Here is a 13,672-nt window from a genome sequence, read left to right as displayed (position 1 = left end):
CTATCTCTATCTCTCCTCTCTCTCTCTCTCTCTCTCTCTCTCTCTCTCTCTCTCTCTCTCTGTGCTGTCCAACTCCATAATGCAAGAGTTAACCAGCATTCTCTCTCTCTCTCTCTCTCTCTCTCTCTCTCTCTCTCTCTCTGGGCTGTCCAACTCTATTATGCAAGAGTTAACCAGCATTCTCTCTCTCTCTCTCTCTCTCTCTCTCTCTCTCTCTCTCTCTCTCTCTCTCTCTGTGCTGTCCAACTCCATAATGCAAGAGTTAACCAGCATTCTCTCTCTCTCTCTCTCTCTCTCTCTCTCTCTCTCTCATAATAATAATAATAATACCTACATAATTTTTTCACATTTTTATTATTTAACTAAGTTCAGAATATAAGTATTATTTTTTTTTATTCGGTACAGAAAAATATGCGATTACAAATATTTTTTTTTTTTGTTAATCTAAGAACTATATTATTATTTTTATTGTTACTGTCTTTCTTCGTTTGTGTGTGCGTGTGTGTGTGTGTGTGTGTGTGTGTGTGTGTGTGTGTGTGTGTGTGTGTGGAATGCAAATGCTCACTCACAAATTATATGGTAACTCTTATTTTTCTTCTTCTCAAATACTGGACTAATAATATAATCTCCAGTATGTTAACTTAAGAAATAATTACAATAAAAACCGTTAAGTATTAAGAATATTATTAATTTAGTCGACAATTGTGAAACTCTCAAAGGTTCTTCCCCATAGTTGGCACCACTGTAGACCTGTCCCTCTTTCCTCTGCAAGCATATCACCCATCGTATAATCTCTCACTTTTTTGGACATTCCCTTCACCCATATCACAAGCTCTCCCTTCCTCGACCATTCCCTTCACCCATATCACAAGCTCTCCCTTCCTCGACCATTCCCTTCACCCATATCACAAGCTCTCTCTTCCTCGGTCATTCCCTTCACCCATATCACAAGCTCTCCCTTCCTCGGCCATTCCCTTCTTCCATATCACAAGCTCTCCCTTCCTCAGTCATTCCCTTCACCCATATCACAAGCTCTCCCTTCCTCGGCCATTCCCTTCTTCCATATCACAAGCTCTCCCTTCCTCAGTCATTCCCTTCACCCATATCACAAGCTCTCCCTTCCTCGGCCATTCCCTTCACCCATATCACAAGCTCTCCCTTCTTCCATATCACAAGCTCTCCCTTCCTCAGCCATTCCCTTCACCCATATCACAAGCTCTCCCTTCCTCGACCATTCCCTTCACCCATATCACAAGGAGAAGCTGCGTTTTTTTGTGTGTGTTGGTAAGAATAGCGATTCTTAACGAGGGAGAGCTTGGAATATAAGTACAAAAATCTCATAAATTCCAAATCTTTAAATACAAGAAGATTTTGAAAGTCTCACAAATATTGCTTGAAAATTAAGATACGGGATCACCAGATACAATATTGCCAATCGTAGTAATAATAATAATAATAATAATAATAATAACAATGTTTCGATCGTCTTTCTATCCCTCATAATAATAATAATAATAATAATAATAATAATAATAATAATAATAATGAGATATTGTCTAAGTATATAATCTCTAAATACTCTTTTTTAAATATCTTACTGGCAACACTTTTTGGGGAAGGAAGGAAGGAAGGAAGGAAGGAAGGAAGGAAGGAAGGAAAGAAAGAAGGAAGGAAGGAAGGAAGGAAAGAAGAAAGAAAGGAAGGAAGGATGGAAGGATGGAAGGAAGGAAAGAAGGAAGAAAGGAAGGAAGGAAGGAAGAGGAAGAAAGAAGCAGGAGAGGAAAATAAATGGATTGAAGGAAAAAATGAAGGAAATAAGGAATGAAAGGAAAGATTGAAAGAAGGAAAGAAGGAAGGAAGGAAGGAAAGAAATATGAAAGACTGGAATGTATTAAAGAAGTATGGAAAAAGGAAGGAAGGAAGGAAGGAAGGAAAAAGGAAGATTTATAGAAGATATTAAAAGCGAATGGAAGGAAGAAGAGAAAGGAAGAAGAAAGGAGATAAGGAAAACAGGAAGAGGAGGAAGGAAGAAAATAAATGTAATAAAAGGACAAGAAAAATAAGAATGAAGGAATTGAAGGAAGGAAGGAAGGAAGGAAGGAAGGATGGAAGGAAGGAAGGCAGGAAGGATGGAAGGAAGGAAGGAAGGAAAGAAGGAAGGAAGGAAGGAAGGAAGGAAGGAAGGAAGGAAGGAAGGAAGAAAGGGATGGAAGGAAGGAAGGAAGGAAGGATGGAAGGAAAGAAGAAAGAAAGGAAGGAAGGAAGGAAGGAAGGAAAGAAGAAAGAAAGGAAGGAAGGAAGGATGGAAGGAAGGAAAGAAGAAAGAAAGGATGGAAGGAAAGGAAAGAAGACTGAAGGAATTGAAGGAAGGAAGGAAGGAAGGAAGGAAGGAAAGAAAGAAAGGATGGAAGGAAGGAAGGATTGAAGGGAAGGCAGGAAGGATGGATGGAAGGAAGGGAAAGAAGACTGAAGAAAGGAATGAATGAATGAAGGAAGGAAGGAAGACAATTAGGAAGACATTTAGGAAGACCCACTCACCAGCACCATCACATAAGGCCTCCAATACTGTTTTGTAAAGAAGAAAAAGAAGAAAACAAATGACCAAGCAGAAAAATAACATCATAAAAAATAACACAAATGAGGAAATGAATTTGTGGAGAAAGAAAGATGGAAAAAATGTAGAAAAATATATATATACAAAATAAATGATAATAATAATAATAATAACAAAAGTATATATAGTTTTTAAAGTGCGTTGCTGTTGTAGAAAGAAAATAACATCAATAAGAATGAAACTACGAACAAGACAAATAAAGAAAATATTGATGCATGAGAGACAGGAAAGAAAAGCAAAGAAGAAAATGAACAATTGAAGACAAGAAAAAATATTAAAAACAATAAATACACAAAAATAAAATAATAATAATAATAAAAAAACAGTATTACCAACACCAAAAAATCACTTCTGCCAAGGTTTGCGATCGACACCGTGGTTTTCCGGCAAATGCAAATATCTACAGCTGCCCGCGAACTTACACCCCGTCGTGCGCCAGAAATAACACTCGCCCCCATTCACCGGCCCCTTCAGCTTGGGGTGGCCGAGGGGGGGAGGGGGGCCGAGAGGGGTAGGGGGCATGAGGGGCTGGGGTATACCCTGTGTCATATGGAAGCGCAACCCAACCCCATTCTTGGCTAAGGCGACCTCTCCGTTGGATTGGTTGGGTTGGGGGGTTGAAGGCACTTGGTTGTCGTCGGTGGTGGTGGTGGTGGTGTGGTTGCTGTGGTAGTAGGCTGGTGCTGGTGGTGTTCCGATGTCATCTCCCGTTCCGTTTCCGAGTTCTCCGTCGAAGGTGCTGGTGGTGGTGATGGTGGTGGTGGTGGTGGTGTTAGTGGTGATGAGATTTGGTAATGGTGTTGTTGTTATTTATATTACTATTATTACTATTATTCCTCTCTCTCTCTCTCTCTCTCTCTCTCTCTCTCTCTCTCTCTCTCTCTCCAATACATTCTTTCCTCCATCCACTTTCTCTCTCTCCCACTTTTCTCTCCCTCTCCACCTCCTCTTTCTCTCCCTTTTTTTCTCATTTTCTCTCTCTCACTCTCTTTCTCTCCCTCCTCCTCCACCTTTTCTCTCTTCCATCTCTCTCTCTCTCTCTCTCTGAAAATTCCAAATTCCACTTAATTATATTCTTAAGTAATTTTTCACTTTTTTGTTTCATATTTCCTTACTTAAACTTATAATAAAAGTCAATTATGTACTACTACTACTACTACTACTACTACTCTCTCTCTCTCTCTCTCTCTCTCTCTCTCTCTCACTAATAATACCACACAATTCTAAACTAAATATTTTTCACTCTTTTGGTCCATCTTTCCTTACTTAAACTTATAATAAAAACCAATTACATACTACCACTACTACTACTACTACTACTACTACCACCATTACCACAAGATGCAGGGGGGAACCATACAAGCAAACCATAGCATTAGACCCCAAAAACCATTACCTCAAAATCCCACCACATCAAAAATAGCAAAATAGTTTAGGTCCTCGAAGGCAGAAAGCTCATCCCATGTTATCAGTTATGCTTATACAGAACACCATAGAAATGAGGTATATAATTTCTTTCATTTTTTCAACCTTACTTTCCTCTCGACAGTCTGCGATCACAAATGTATTTTAAGGAGGTATGGAAAAGGGAATGAAAGAAGGAAGGAAGGAAGGAAGGAGAGAAGGAAGGAAGGAAATATGGAAAGCTGGAATGGATTGAAAAAGTATGGAAAAGGAAATGAAAGAAGGAAGATGAAGGAAAATACAATAGGAGAGAAGGAAAGAAGGAAGGAAGGAAGGAAGGAAATATGGAAAGCTGGAATGTATTGAAAAGGAAATGGAAGAAGGAAGAGGAAGGAAAATACGATAGGAGAGAAGGAAGGAAGGAAGGAAGGAAGGAAATGAATGAAAAGGAAGGAAGGAAGGAAGGAAAGAAATGAAGGAAATATAGAAAGCTGGAATGTATTGAAGAAGTATAGAAAAAAGGAATTAAAGAAGGAAGAGAAAGAAAGAAGGAAGGAAGGAATGAAAGAAACATGAAAAAAAAAAAAAAAAAAAAAAAAAAAAAAAAAAAATGATATAGGAAGGATCGGTCCTCTCAACCAGCACCCAACAGGTCAACCACACAAAATACAGGTGTTGGTTGACTATCCACTACCTCGTTAACCTGAGCCCACCTTGCACACCTGGTTGGGTTAATAAGAGTTAAGCGAGTCAACCTTTGCTCAACCTCTTTAATAGAAACTGTTAGCAGGTTAATTCTTACATACAAACAGGTGTAGAAAATAGAATATCACATCTCGTTAACCTGGGGCCCATCTCCACACTTACATGGGTGAATTAGAAGGTGGTTGTGTTTCCTTGACAATATCACACCTTGTCAAATCACTACCAGGGTTATATATGTACAGACAGGTGTGGAAATATCTCCTCTAATTAACAACACACCTGGTTTGGTTAATTAAGAAATGACAGGTGTGTAAAAAATGTGTTTTCTTGACAATATCACACCTTGTCAAATCACTACCAGGGTTATATATGTACAGACAGGTGTGGAAATACCTCTTCTAATTAATGACACACCTGCTTTGGTTAATCAAGAAATGACAGGTATGTAAAAAATGCGTTTTCTTGACAATATCACACCTTGTCAAATCACTACCAGGGTTATATATGTACAGACAGGTGTGTTAATACCTCCTCTGATTAACCCCACACCTGGTTTGGTTAATTAAGAAATGACAGGTGTGTGAAAAATGTGTTTCCTTGACAATATCACACCTTGCCAAATCACTACCAGGGTTATATATGTACAGACAGGTGTGGAAATACCTCCTCTAATTAATGACACACCTGCTTTGGTTAATTAAGAAATGACAGGTGTGTAAAAAATGTGTTTCCTTGACAATATCACACCTTGTCAAATCACTACCAGGGTTATATATGTACAGACAGGTGTGGAAATACCTCCTCTGATTAATGACACACCTGGTTTGGTTAATCAAGAAATGACAGGTGTGTGAAAAATGTGTTTCCTTGACAATATCACACCTGTCAAATCACCACCAGGGTTATATATGTACAGACAGGTGTGGAAATACCTCTTCTAATTAATGACACACCTGGTTTGGTTAATTAAGAAATGACAGGTATGTAAAAAATGTGTTTCCTTGACAATATCACACCTGTCAAATCACTCCCTGGGTTAATTACAGGTGCGGAAAATTGAAAAGCCTAATCTCGTTAACCTGTTTCCACATTGTTTCACACCTGGTTTGGTTAATTAGGATGATAAGAGTGTGTATAAAATGCTTCCTTGACAATATCACACCTTGTCAAATCACTCCCTGGGTTAATTACAGGTGCGGAAAATTGAGAAGCCTAATCTCGTTAACCTGTTTCCACCTTGTTTCACACCTAGTTTGGTTAATTAGGATGATGAAGGTGTCTATAAAATGCTTCCTTGACCACTGTACACCTGTCAAATCACTACCTGGGTTAATAACAGGTGCGGAAAGTTGAAAAGCCTAATCTCGTTAACCTGTTTCCACCTTGTTTCACACCTAGTTTGGTTAATTAGGATGATAAGAGTGTCTATAAAATGCTTCCTTGACAATATCACACCTTGTCAAATCACTACCTGGGTTAATTACAGGTGCGGAAAATTCAAAAACCTAATCTCGTTAACCTGTTTCCACCAAATTTCACACCTGGTTTGGTTAATTAGGATGATGAAGGTGTGTATAAAATGCTTCCTTGACAATATCACACCTTGTCAAATCACTACCTGGGTTAATTACAGGTGCGGAAAATTGAGAGGCCTAATCTCGTTAACCTGTTTCCACTATATTTCACACCTAGTTTGGTTAATTAGGATGATAATGGTGTGTATAAAATGCTTCCTTGACAATATCACACCTGTCAAATCACTCCCTGGGTTAATTACAGGTGCGGAAAATTCAAAAACCTAATCTCGTTAACCTGTTTCTACCTTGTTTCACACCTAGTTTGGTTAATTGGGATGATAAGAGTGTGTATAAAATGCTTCCTTGACAATATCACACCTGTCAAATCACTACCAGGGTTAATTACAGGTGCGGAAAATTGGAAAGCCTAATCTCGTTAACCTGTTTCCACCAAATTTCACACCTGGTTTGGTTAATTAAGATGATGAAGGTGTATATGAAATGCTTCCTTAATCATTTCACAGGTAAGTCAAATCATTAGCAAGATCATTAGCACCAGGAAACAGGTGCGGAAATTAGACTAGCGAACTCGTTAACCTGTGCAGTCTTAGTTCACAGGTGGCAACAGGTAGCATTGAGCAGTGGACTTTTTTTCTTTTTTTTTCTACAGTCTTTTTTGCCCTTGAACCGTCTCCTCCGTTGTGAAAAATAAAATAAAATAATAAATAAATAAAAAATCCTTCCCTTTCTTACTTCACGAGCGAGATAAATTCACCTATAGCCAAGTATAGGAAAATCATCAACGCCATTTCAAGCTGTACCCATTTCATCGTCAGTGTTACCAAGTGCAGGAAAAATAACACCTCATCCTCTTAATCTGTACCCAATTTAGATGTCAGTGTTACCAGGTCAAGGGAACATGAACACTCACATTGTCAAACGTCTGAAGTGCTTGTGATGTCTATTGTCCGAGGCTAGAGAGATGAGATGGCGGGTTGGGGTGAGTGTTTTTCCCCGTTCACAGCGCGGAGGTCTTGCAAATCTACCGCCAGGCTCAGGAAACTTGGATAACTTCTGTGTGAGCTTTTAGAATTTACAAAACTACCGTCAGGCTCAGGAAACTCGGATAACTTCTGTGAGAGCTTTTACAATTTACAGAACTACCATCAGGGCCATAAACCCACCCATGGAAACTCGGATAACTTCTGTGAGAGCTTTTAGAATTTACAAAACTACCACCAGGACCATAAACCCACGCACGGAAACTCGGATAATTTCTGTGATAGCTTTTAGAATTTACAAAACTACCACTAGGGTCAGAAAACCACCCATGGAAACTCGGATAACTTCTGTGAGAGCTTTTAGAATTTACAAAACTACCGTCAGGCTCAGAAAACCATGCACAGGAAACTCGGATAATTTCTGTGAGAGCTTTTAGAATTTACAAAACTACCACTAGGTCCATAAACCCACCCACAGGAACTCGGATAACTTCTGTGAGAGCTTTTAGAATTTACAAAACTACCACTAGGTCCATAAACCCACCCATGGAAACTCGGATAACTTCTGTGAGAGCTTTTACAATTTACAAAACTACCACTAGGTCCATAAACCCACCCATGGAAACTCGGATAACTTCTGTGAGAGCTTTTAGAATTTACAAAACTACCACCAGGCTCAGAAAACCACCCATGGAAACTCGGATAACTTCTGTGAGAGCTTTTAGAATTTACAAAACTACCACTAGGTCCATAAACCCACCCATGGAAACTCGGATAACTTCTGTGAGAGCTTTTACAATTTACAGAACTACCATCAGGGCCATAAATCCCCCCATGAAAACTCGGATAACTTCTGTGAGAGCTTTTAGAATTTACAAAACTACCACTAGGTCCATAAACCCACCCACAGGAACTCGGATAACTTCTGTGAGAGCTTTTAGAATTTACAAAACTACCACTAGGCCCATAAACCCACCCATGGAAACTCGGATAACTTCTGTGAAAGCTTTTAGAATTTACAAAACTACCACTAGGCCCATAAACCCACCCATGGAAACTCGGATAACTTCTGTGAGAGCTTTTAGAATTTACAAAACTACCGCCAGGCTCAGATACCACCCATGGAAACTCGGATAACTTCTGTGAGAGCCTTTACAATTTACAAAACTACCACTAGGCCCATAAACCCACCCATGGAAACTCGGATAACTTCTGTGAGAGCTTTTAGGATTTACAAAACTACCACCAGGCCCATAAACCCACCCACTGAAACTCGGATAACTTCTGTGAGAGCTTTTACAATTTACAAAACTACCACTAGGGTCAGAAAACCACCCATGGAAACTCGGATAACTTCTGTGAGAGCTTTTAGAATTTACAAAACTACCACCAGGCCCATAAACCCACGCATGAAAACTCGGATAACTTCTGTGAGAGCCTTTACAATTTACAAAACTACCACTAGGCCCATAAAACCACCCATGGAAACTCGGATAACTTCTGTGAAAGCTTTTACAATTTACAAAACTACCACTAGGCCCATAAACCCACCCATGAAATCTCGGATAACTTCTACCGAGAGCCTTTGAAATATATGAACGAAGTCTTGCAGGATCCTGAAAATAGACTTAACACCTGACCAACTTAGCCTGTATCAAATTTCTCTCGTGTTGGTAATGAAAGATATGAACAAAGCCTTCCAGCGTTTGATAATGTGCGCAGAACACCTCAAATTAACCAGCACCCTGTCACCTTGTGTTAGTAGAGGCAGGAACCAGACCCAATATGCATTAACAGCAACACCCCACAAAGTTATTCCACAACCTTCACCGAGAGTTACATAAGGAAAAACACACCAGAATATTATAATTACAGATATAATAGAAATAGTACAGTACACCCTTGTTTTGATGGACCATTTGGGGGAGCTCCTTGCATGTATCGGAACGGCAAATAATCGCATAAACTCCTAAGAGGGGGCCATCGTTAGGGGCACTTTCATGGTCATTTTGTTTGTTTTGGTCGTTGCCAGTGGCGTCGATCACTGTTAAAGTATTTCCACGTGAAACTGACCAATGGGGTAGTGGCAGCTGTGGTCACATGCCGGAGAGAGACAGAAGGGGAAGGAATCATAGGAGAAGGGAAAGTTTGGTTTAGTGGGCGCAACATCTGTGGTCATATGCCGGAGAGAGACAGAAGGGGAAGGAATTATAGGAGAAGGGAAAGTTTGGTTTAGTGGGCGCAACATCTGTGGTCATATGCCGGAGAGAGACAGAAGGGGAAGGAATTATAGGAGAAGGGAAAGTTTCGTTTAGTGGGCGCAACATCTGTGGTCATATGCCGGAGACAGAAGGGGAAAGAATTATAGAAGGGAACAGACCCCAGGAGACAGGACACAACCCCTGATTAATACCTGGTACCCATTCACTGCTGGGTGGACAGGGGCGTAGGGTATCGGAAAAGCCACCAAAATTTTTCCACTCCGCCCGGGAATCGAACCTGGGCTCTCTCGATCGTGAGCCGAGCGTGCTAACCACTGCACCACGAAGCCCCCACGCCACCACTGGCAACGATCAAAGGAAAGTGACTGAAAGTGTCCCTCAGTCATGGGAGTATTGAACATTGCAAGTATGAGTTGTGGGCAGCCCGGGAGTCCCACTGACCGAAAAATCCCAGCGGAAACTTCAAAATCCCAGCGGAAACTTCAAAATCCCAGCGGAAACTTCAAAATCCCAGCGGAAACTTCAAAATCCCAGCAGAAACTTCAAAATCCCAGCGGAAACTTCAAAATCCCAGCGGAAACTTCAAAATCCCAGCGGAAACTTCAAAATCCCAGCGGAAACTTCAAAATCCCAGCTGAAACTTCAAAATCCCAGCGGAAACTTCAAAATCCCAGCGGAAACTTCAAAATCCCAGCGGAAACTTCAAAATCCCAGCGGAAACTTCAAAATCCCAGCGGAAACTTCAAAATCCCAGCGGAAACTTCAAAATCCCAGCGGAAACTTCAAAATCCCAGCGGAAACTTCAAAATCCCAGCGGAAACTTCAAAATCCCAGCGGAAACTTCAAAATCCCAGCGGAAACTTCAAAATCCCAGCGGAAACTTCAAAATTACAGCGGAAACTTCAAAATTACAGCGGAAAAAGGCAGAACCGGAACTCCTGTCACTCGCCCTTAAGGGGTTAAACTTAAAATTCATTAGGTCCGTCTAAGCAAGGGTTAACTATAGTAATAATAACAATAGAGGAACTACAATTATACACACCATGCAATATCCGATAATACAATGCAGGCTCTATAATACAAGGTCAGCACAGCAAAACACAGCATCTCTATATACTATAAAAATAAGAATGCCCATTTCACAGCCAGTGTACCCATCCCAGGACAGCGTTGCCAGGAAAAAGTGTGTACCCATCCCAGGACAGTGTTGCCAGGAAAAAGTGTGTACCCATCCCAGGACAGTGTTGCCAGGAAAATGTGTGTACCCATCCCAGGACAGTGTTGCCAGGAAAAAGTGTGTACCCATCCCAGGACAGCGTTGCCAGGAAAAAGTGTGTACCCATCCCAGGACAGTGTTGCCAGGTAAAACTGTATAACTATCCCTGTTTAGCGACAAAGTATACCCATCCCAGGACAGTGTTGCCAGGAAAAAGTGTGTACCCATCCCAGGACAGTGTTGCCAGGAAAAAGTGTGTACCCATCCCAGGACAGTGTTGCCAGGAAAAAGTGTGTACCCATCCCAGGACAGTGTTGCCAGGAAAAAGTGTGTACCCATCCCAGGACAGTGTTGCCAGGAAAAAGTGTGTACCCATCCCAGGACAGTGTTGCCAGGAAAATGTGTGTACCCATCCCAGGACAGTGTTGCCAGGAAAATGTGTGTACCCATCCCAGGACAGTGTTGCCAGGAAAAAGTGTGTACCCATCCCAGGACAGTGTTGCCAGGAAAAAGTGTGTACCCATCCCAGGACAGTGTTGCCAGGAAAAAGTGTGTACCCATCCCAGGACAGTGTTGCCAGGAAAATGTGTGTACCCATCCCAGGACAGTGTTGCCAGGAAAAAGTGTGTACCCATCCCAGGACAGTGTTGCCAGGAAAAAGTGTGTACCCATCCCAGGACAGTGTTGCCAGGTAAAACTGTATACCTATCCCTGTTTAGCGACAAAGTGTACCCATCCCAGGACAGTGTTGCCAGGAAAAAGTGTGTACCCATCCCAGGACAGTGTTGCCAGGAAAAAGTGTGTACCCATCCCAGGACAGTGTTGCCAGGAAAAAGTGTGTACCCATCCCAGGACAGTGTTGCCAGGACAAAGTGTGTACCCATCCCAGGACAGTGTTGCCAGGAAAACGTGTGAACCCATCCCAGGACAGTGTTGCCAGGAAAAAGTGTGTACCCATCCCAGGACAGTGTTGCCAGGAAAAAGTGTGTACCCATCCCAGGACAGTGTTGCCAGGAAAAAGTGTGTACCCATCCCAGGACAGTGTTGCCAGGAAAATGTGTGTACCCATCCCAGGACAGTGTTGCCAAGAAAAACTGTATACCTATCCCTGTTTAGCGACAAAGTGTACCCATCCCAGGACAGTGTTGCCAGGTAAAACTGTATACCTATCCCTGTTTAGCGACAAAGTATACCCATCCCAGGACAGTGTTGCCAAGTAAAATTGTATAACTATCCCTCTATAGCCACAAAGTGTACCCATCCCAGGACAGTGTTGCCAGGTAAAACTGTATACCTATCCCTCTATAGCCAGTGTACCCATCCCAGGACAGTGTTGCCAGGTCAAATATGTAGCTACCCCCTCTGTAAGCCCCACAAGAAAATACAGCCATACCTCAGTTTACGAGCTTAATTTCTTGGGGGATTTCGCTCGTAAATCCAAAACCTCGTAAACTAAAATGATCGCAGTTCTGAAAACCCCAAGATCGCACAGGAGAGTTCGAACGTAAGTGGATACGAGTGCGTGGATCCTACCTCTGAGAGTGTACAATGTGGAATGACCGACTGCGACCCCATTCCCACTGTCTTCCGCTCGGAGCGCTCTCGTCCTGCGATGAATGAACGGAACACGGACTCGTATCTCCGACTTGCACAAACTGGATGGTCGTAAAAAGCACCACTCGTAAACAAGGCATTTTTAGTGATATTTTTATGCCTGTAAATCAACACTCGCAAAGGACGGCATTTTTAGACATTTTTTTGCTCGTAAATCGAACCACTCGTGAACGACATTTTTTTGGACGTAAATCAACACTCGTAAAAACCACGGCATTTTTAGTGACATTTTTCTGCTCGTAAATGAACACTCATAAACGAAGGCATTTTTAGCGACATTTTTTTGGCCGTAAATCAACACTCGTAAAAACCACGGCATTTTTAGTGACATTTTTCTGCTCGTAAATGAACACTCGTAAACGAAGGCATTTTTAGCGACATTTTTTTGGCCGTAAATCAACACTCGTAAAAACCACGGCATTTTTAGTAACATTTTTCTGCTCGTAAATGAACACTCATAAACGAAGGCATTTTTAGCGACATTTTTTTGGCCGTAAATCAACACTCGTAAAAACCACGGCATTTTTAGTGACATTTTTCTGCTCGTAAATGAACACTCATAAACGAAGACATTTTTTGCAACATTTTTTTTGCTCGTTAATCAAACCACTCGTAAACAAGACATTTTTAGCGACATTTTTCCGCTCGTAAATCCAGGCATTTTTAGACATTTTTCTGCTCGTATATCAAACCCCTCATGAACGAAGGCATTTTAAGAGACATTTTCCCCCGTAAATTAACGCTCGTAAGCCAAGCTATGACTATATTAATAAGCTGTTATACATTCAAGTAACACATAGATCTATTTTGACCCTGTTTGTCTATTCCAGCCCCTGACCTTGACCCTGAATCTAGATGGTCACAGGAGCTGCCTTATATGGAGCTAATGACCTCTTGTAGACTCCATATGTTCTTATGCACAAGGGTATTTTAGAGAGTTAAGTACTAATACCATGCAGGATCCAATGCTTTATAAAGGGTATCAAATGCATAACACCTATCTTATAATTGCCTCTCAATAATAATAATAATAATAATAATAATAATAATAATAATGTGTGTTGTGAAATGCATATAGTTTAACCTCATTCATAGTTTATTTCTCCTCCTCCTCCTCCTCCTCTACTTCCTCTTCTCAGCTGACCTCCTCCTCCTCCTCCTCCTTCACCTAATACTTGTCTTCTCCTCCTCCTCCCCTTCATCTTTCTCTCCCTACTTCTTCTCCTCCTTCTCCTCTTCCTCCTCTTCTAAGCTGACCTCCTCCTCCTCCTCCTCCTCCTTCTCTTCTTCCTCTTCTAAGCTGACCTCCTCCTCCTCTTCCTCTTCTAAGCTAACTCCTTCCTCCTCCTCTTCTTCCTCTTTCTCTTCTTCCTCCTCCT

General features: G+C 41.4%; 1 protein-coding gene and 1 long non-coding RNA gene across 45 annotated transcripts; one reads left to right on the top strand and one right to left on the bottom strand.

Annotated features, from left to right (window-relative positions):
• Positions 1–4,773: 4,773 nt before the first annotated feature.
• LOC126993675 (uncharacterized) lies at positions 4,774–8,104 on the bottom strand. 16 transcript variants are annotated; one of them, XR_007748162.1, is made up of 4 exons: positions 6,704–6,830; positions 6,473–6,557; positions 5,740–6,325; positions 4,774–5,605 (listed from the first exon to the last, which is right to left on the bottom strand). It is a non-coding gene; the product is annotated as an uncharacterized LOC126993675 (long non-coding RNA). The 16 variants fall into 16 exon arrangements; XR_007748163.1 differs by having other exon boundaries at positions 6,473–6,535; positions 6,682–6,796; XR_007748158.1 differs by having other exon boundaries at positions 5,740–6,389; positions 6,536–6,557; positions 6,704–6,762.
• LOC126993673 (keratin-associated protein 10-12-like) lies at positions 5,438–13,431 on the top strand. Of its 29 annotated transcripts, none has more exons than XR_007748143.1 (7): positions 5,438–5,569; positions 5,704–6,502; positions 6,649–8,131; positions 8,635–10,825; positions 11,297–11,370; positions 11,657–11,959; positions 12,020–13,393. XR_007748143.1 is itself a non-coding variant. In XM_050852837.1 (4 exons), exons 1-4 carry the CDS (start codon positions 10,507–10,509, stop codon positions 12,088–12,090), a joined length of 972 nt encoding a protein of 323 aa, XP_050708794.1. In that variant the 3' UTR covers positions 12,091–13,431. The 29 variants fall into 29 exon arrangements, 12 of the variants coding, with proteins under 12 accessions (XP_050708794.1, XP_050708798.1, XP_050708804.1 ...); XR_007748139.1 differs by having other exon boundaries at positions 11,223–11,370; positions 11,620–11,959; XR_007748138.1 differs by having other exon boundaries at positions 11,186–11,370; positions 11,620–11,959.
• The last annotated feature ends 241 nt before the right edge of the window (positions 13,432–13,672 follow it).

The sequence above is a fragment of the Eriocheir sinensis genome, unplaced genomic scaffold (assembly GCF_024679095.1).
Source record: "Eriocheir sinensis breed Jianghai 21 unplaced genomic scaffold, ASM2467909v1 Scaffold653, whole genome shotgun sequence".
NCBI lineage: Eukaryota > Metazoa > Arthropoda > Malacostraca > Decapoda > Varunidae > Eriocheir > Eriocheir sinensis.
This window is presented reverse-complemented; position numbering and strand designations above follow the sequence as displayed.

What these genes read in the sequence shown, in the direction of transcription:
- LOC126993673 (XM_050852835.1), top strand. Translation starts at nt 10,507, where the DNA reads ATGCAATATCCGATAATACAATGCAGGCTCTATAATACAAGGTCAGCA. An exon ending in TCCCAGGACAGTGTTGCCAG is followed by an intron (nt 10,826 to 10,889) that starts GTAAAACTGTAT and finishes CAGTGTTGCCAG; the next exon opens with GAAAAAGTGTGTACCCATCC. An exon ending in TCCCAGGACAGTGTTGCCAG is followed by an intron (nt 11,371 to 11,619) that starts GTAAAACTGTAT and finishes CAGTGTTGCCAG; the next exon opens with GAAAAAGTGTGTACCCATCC.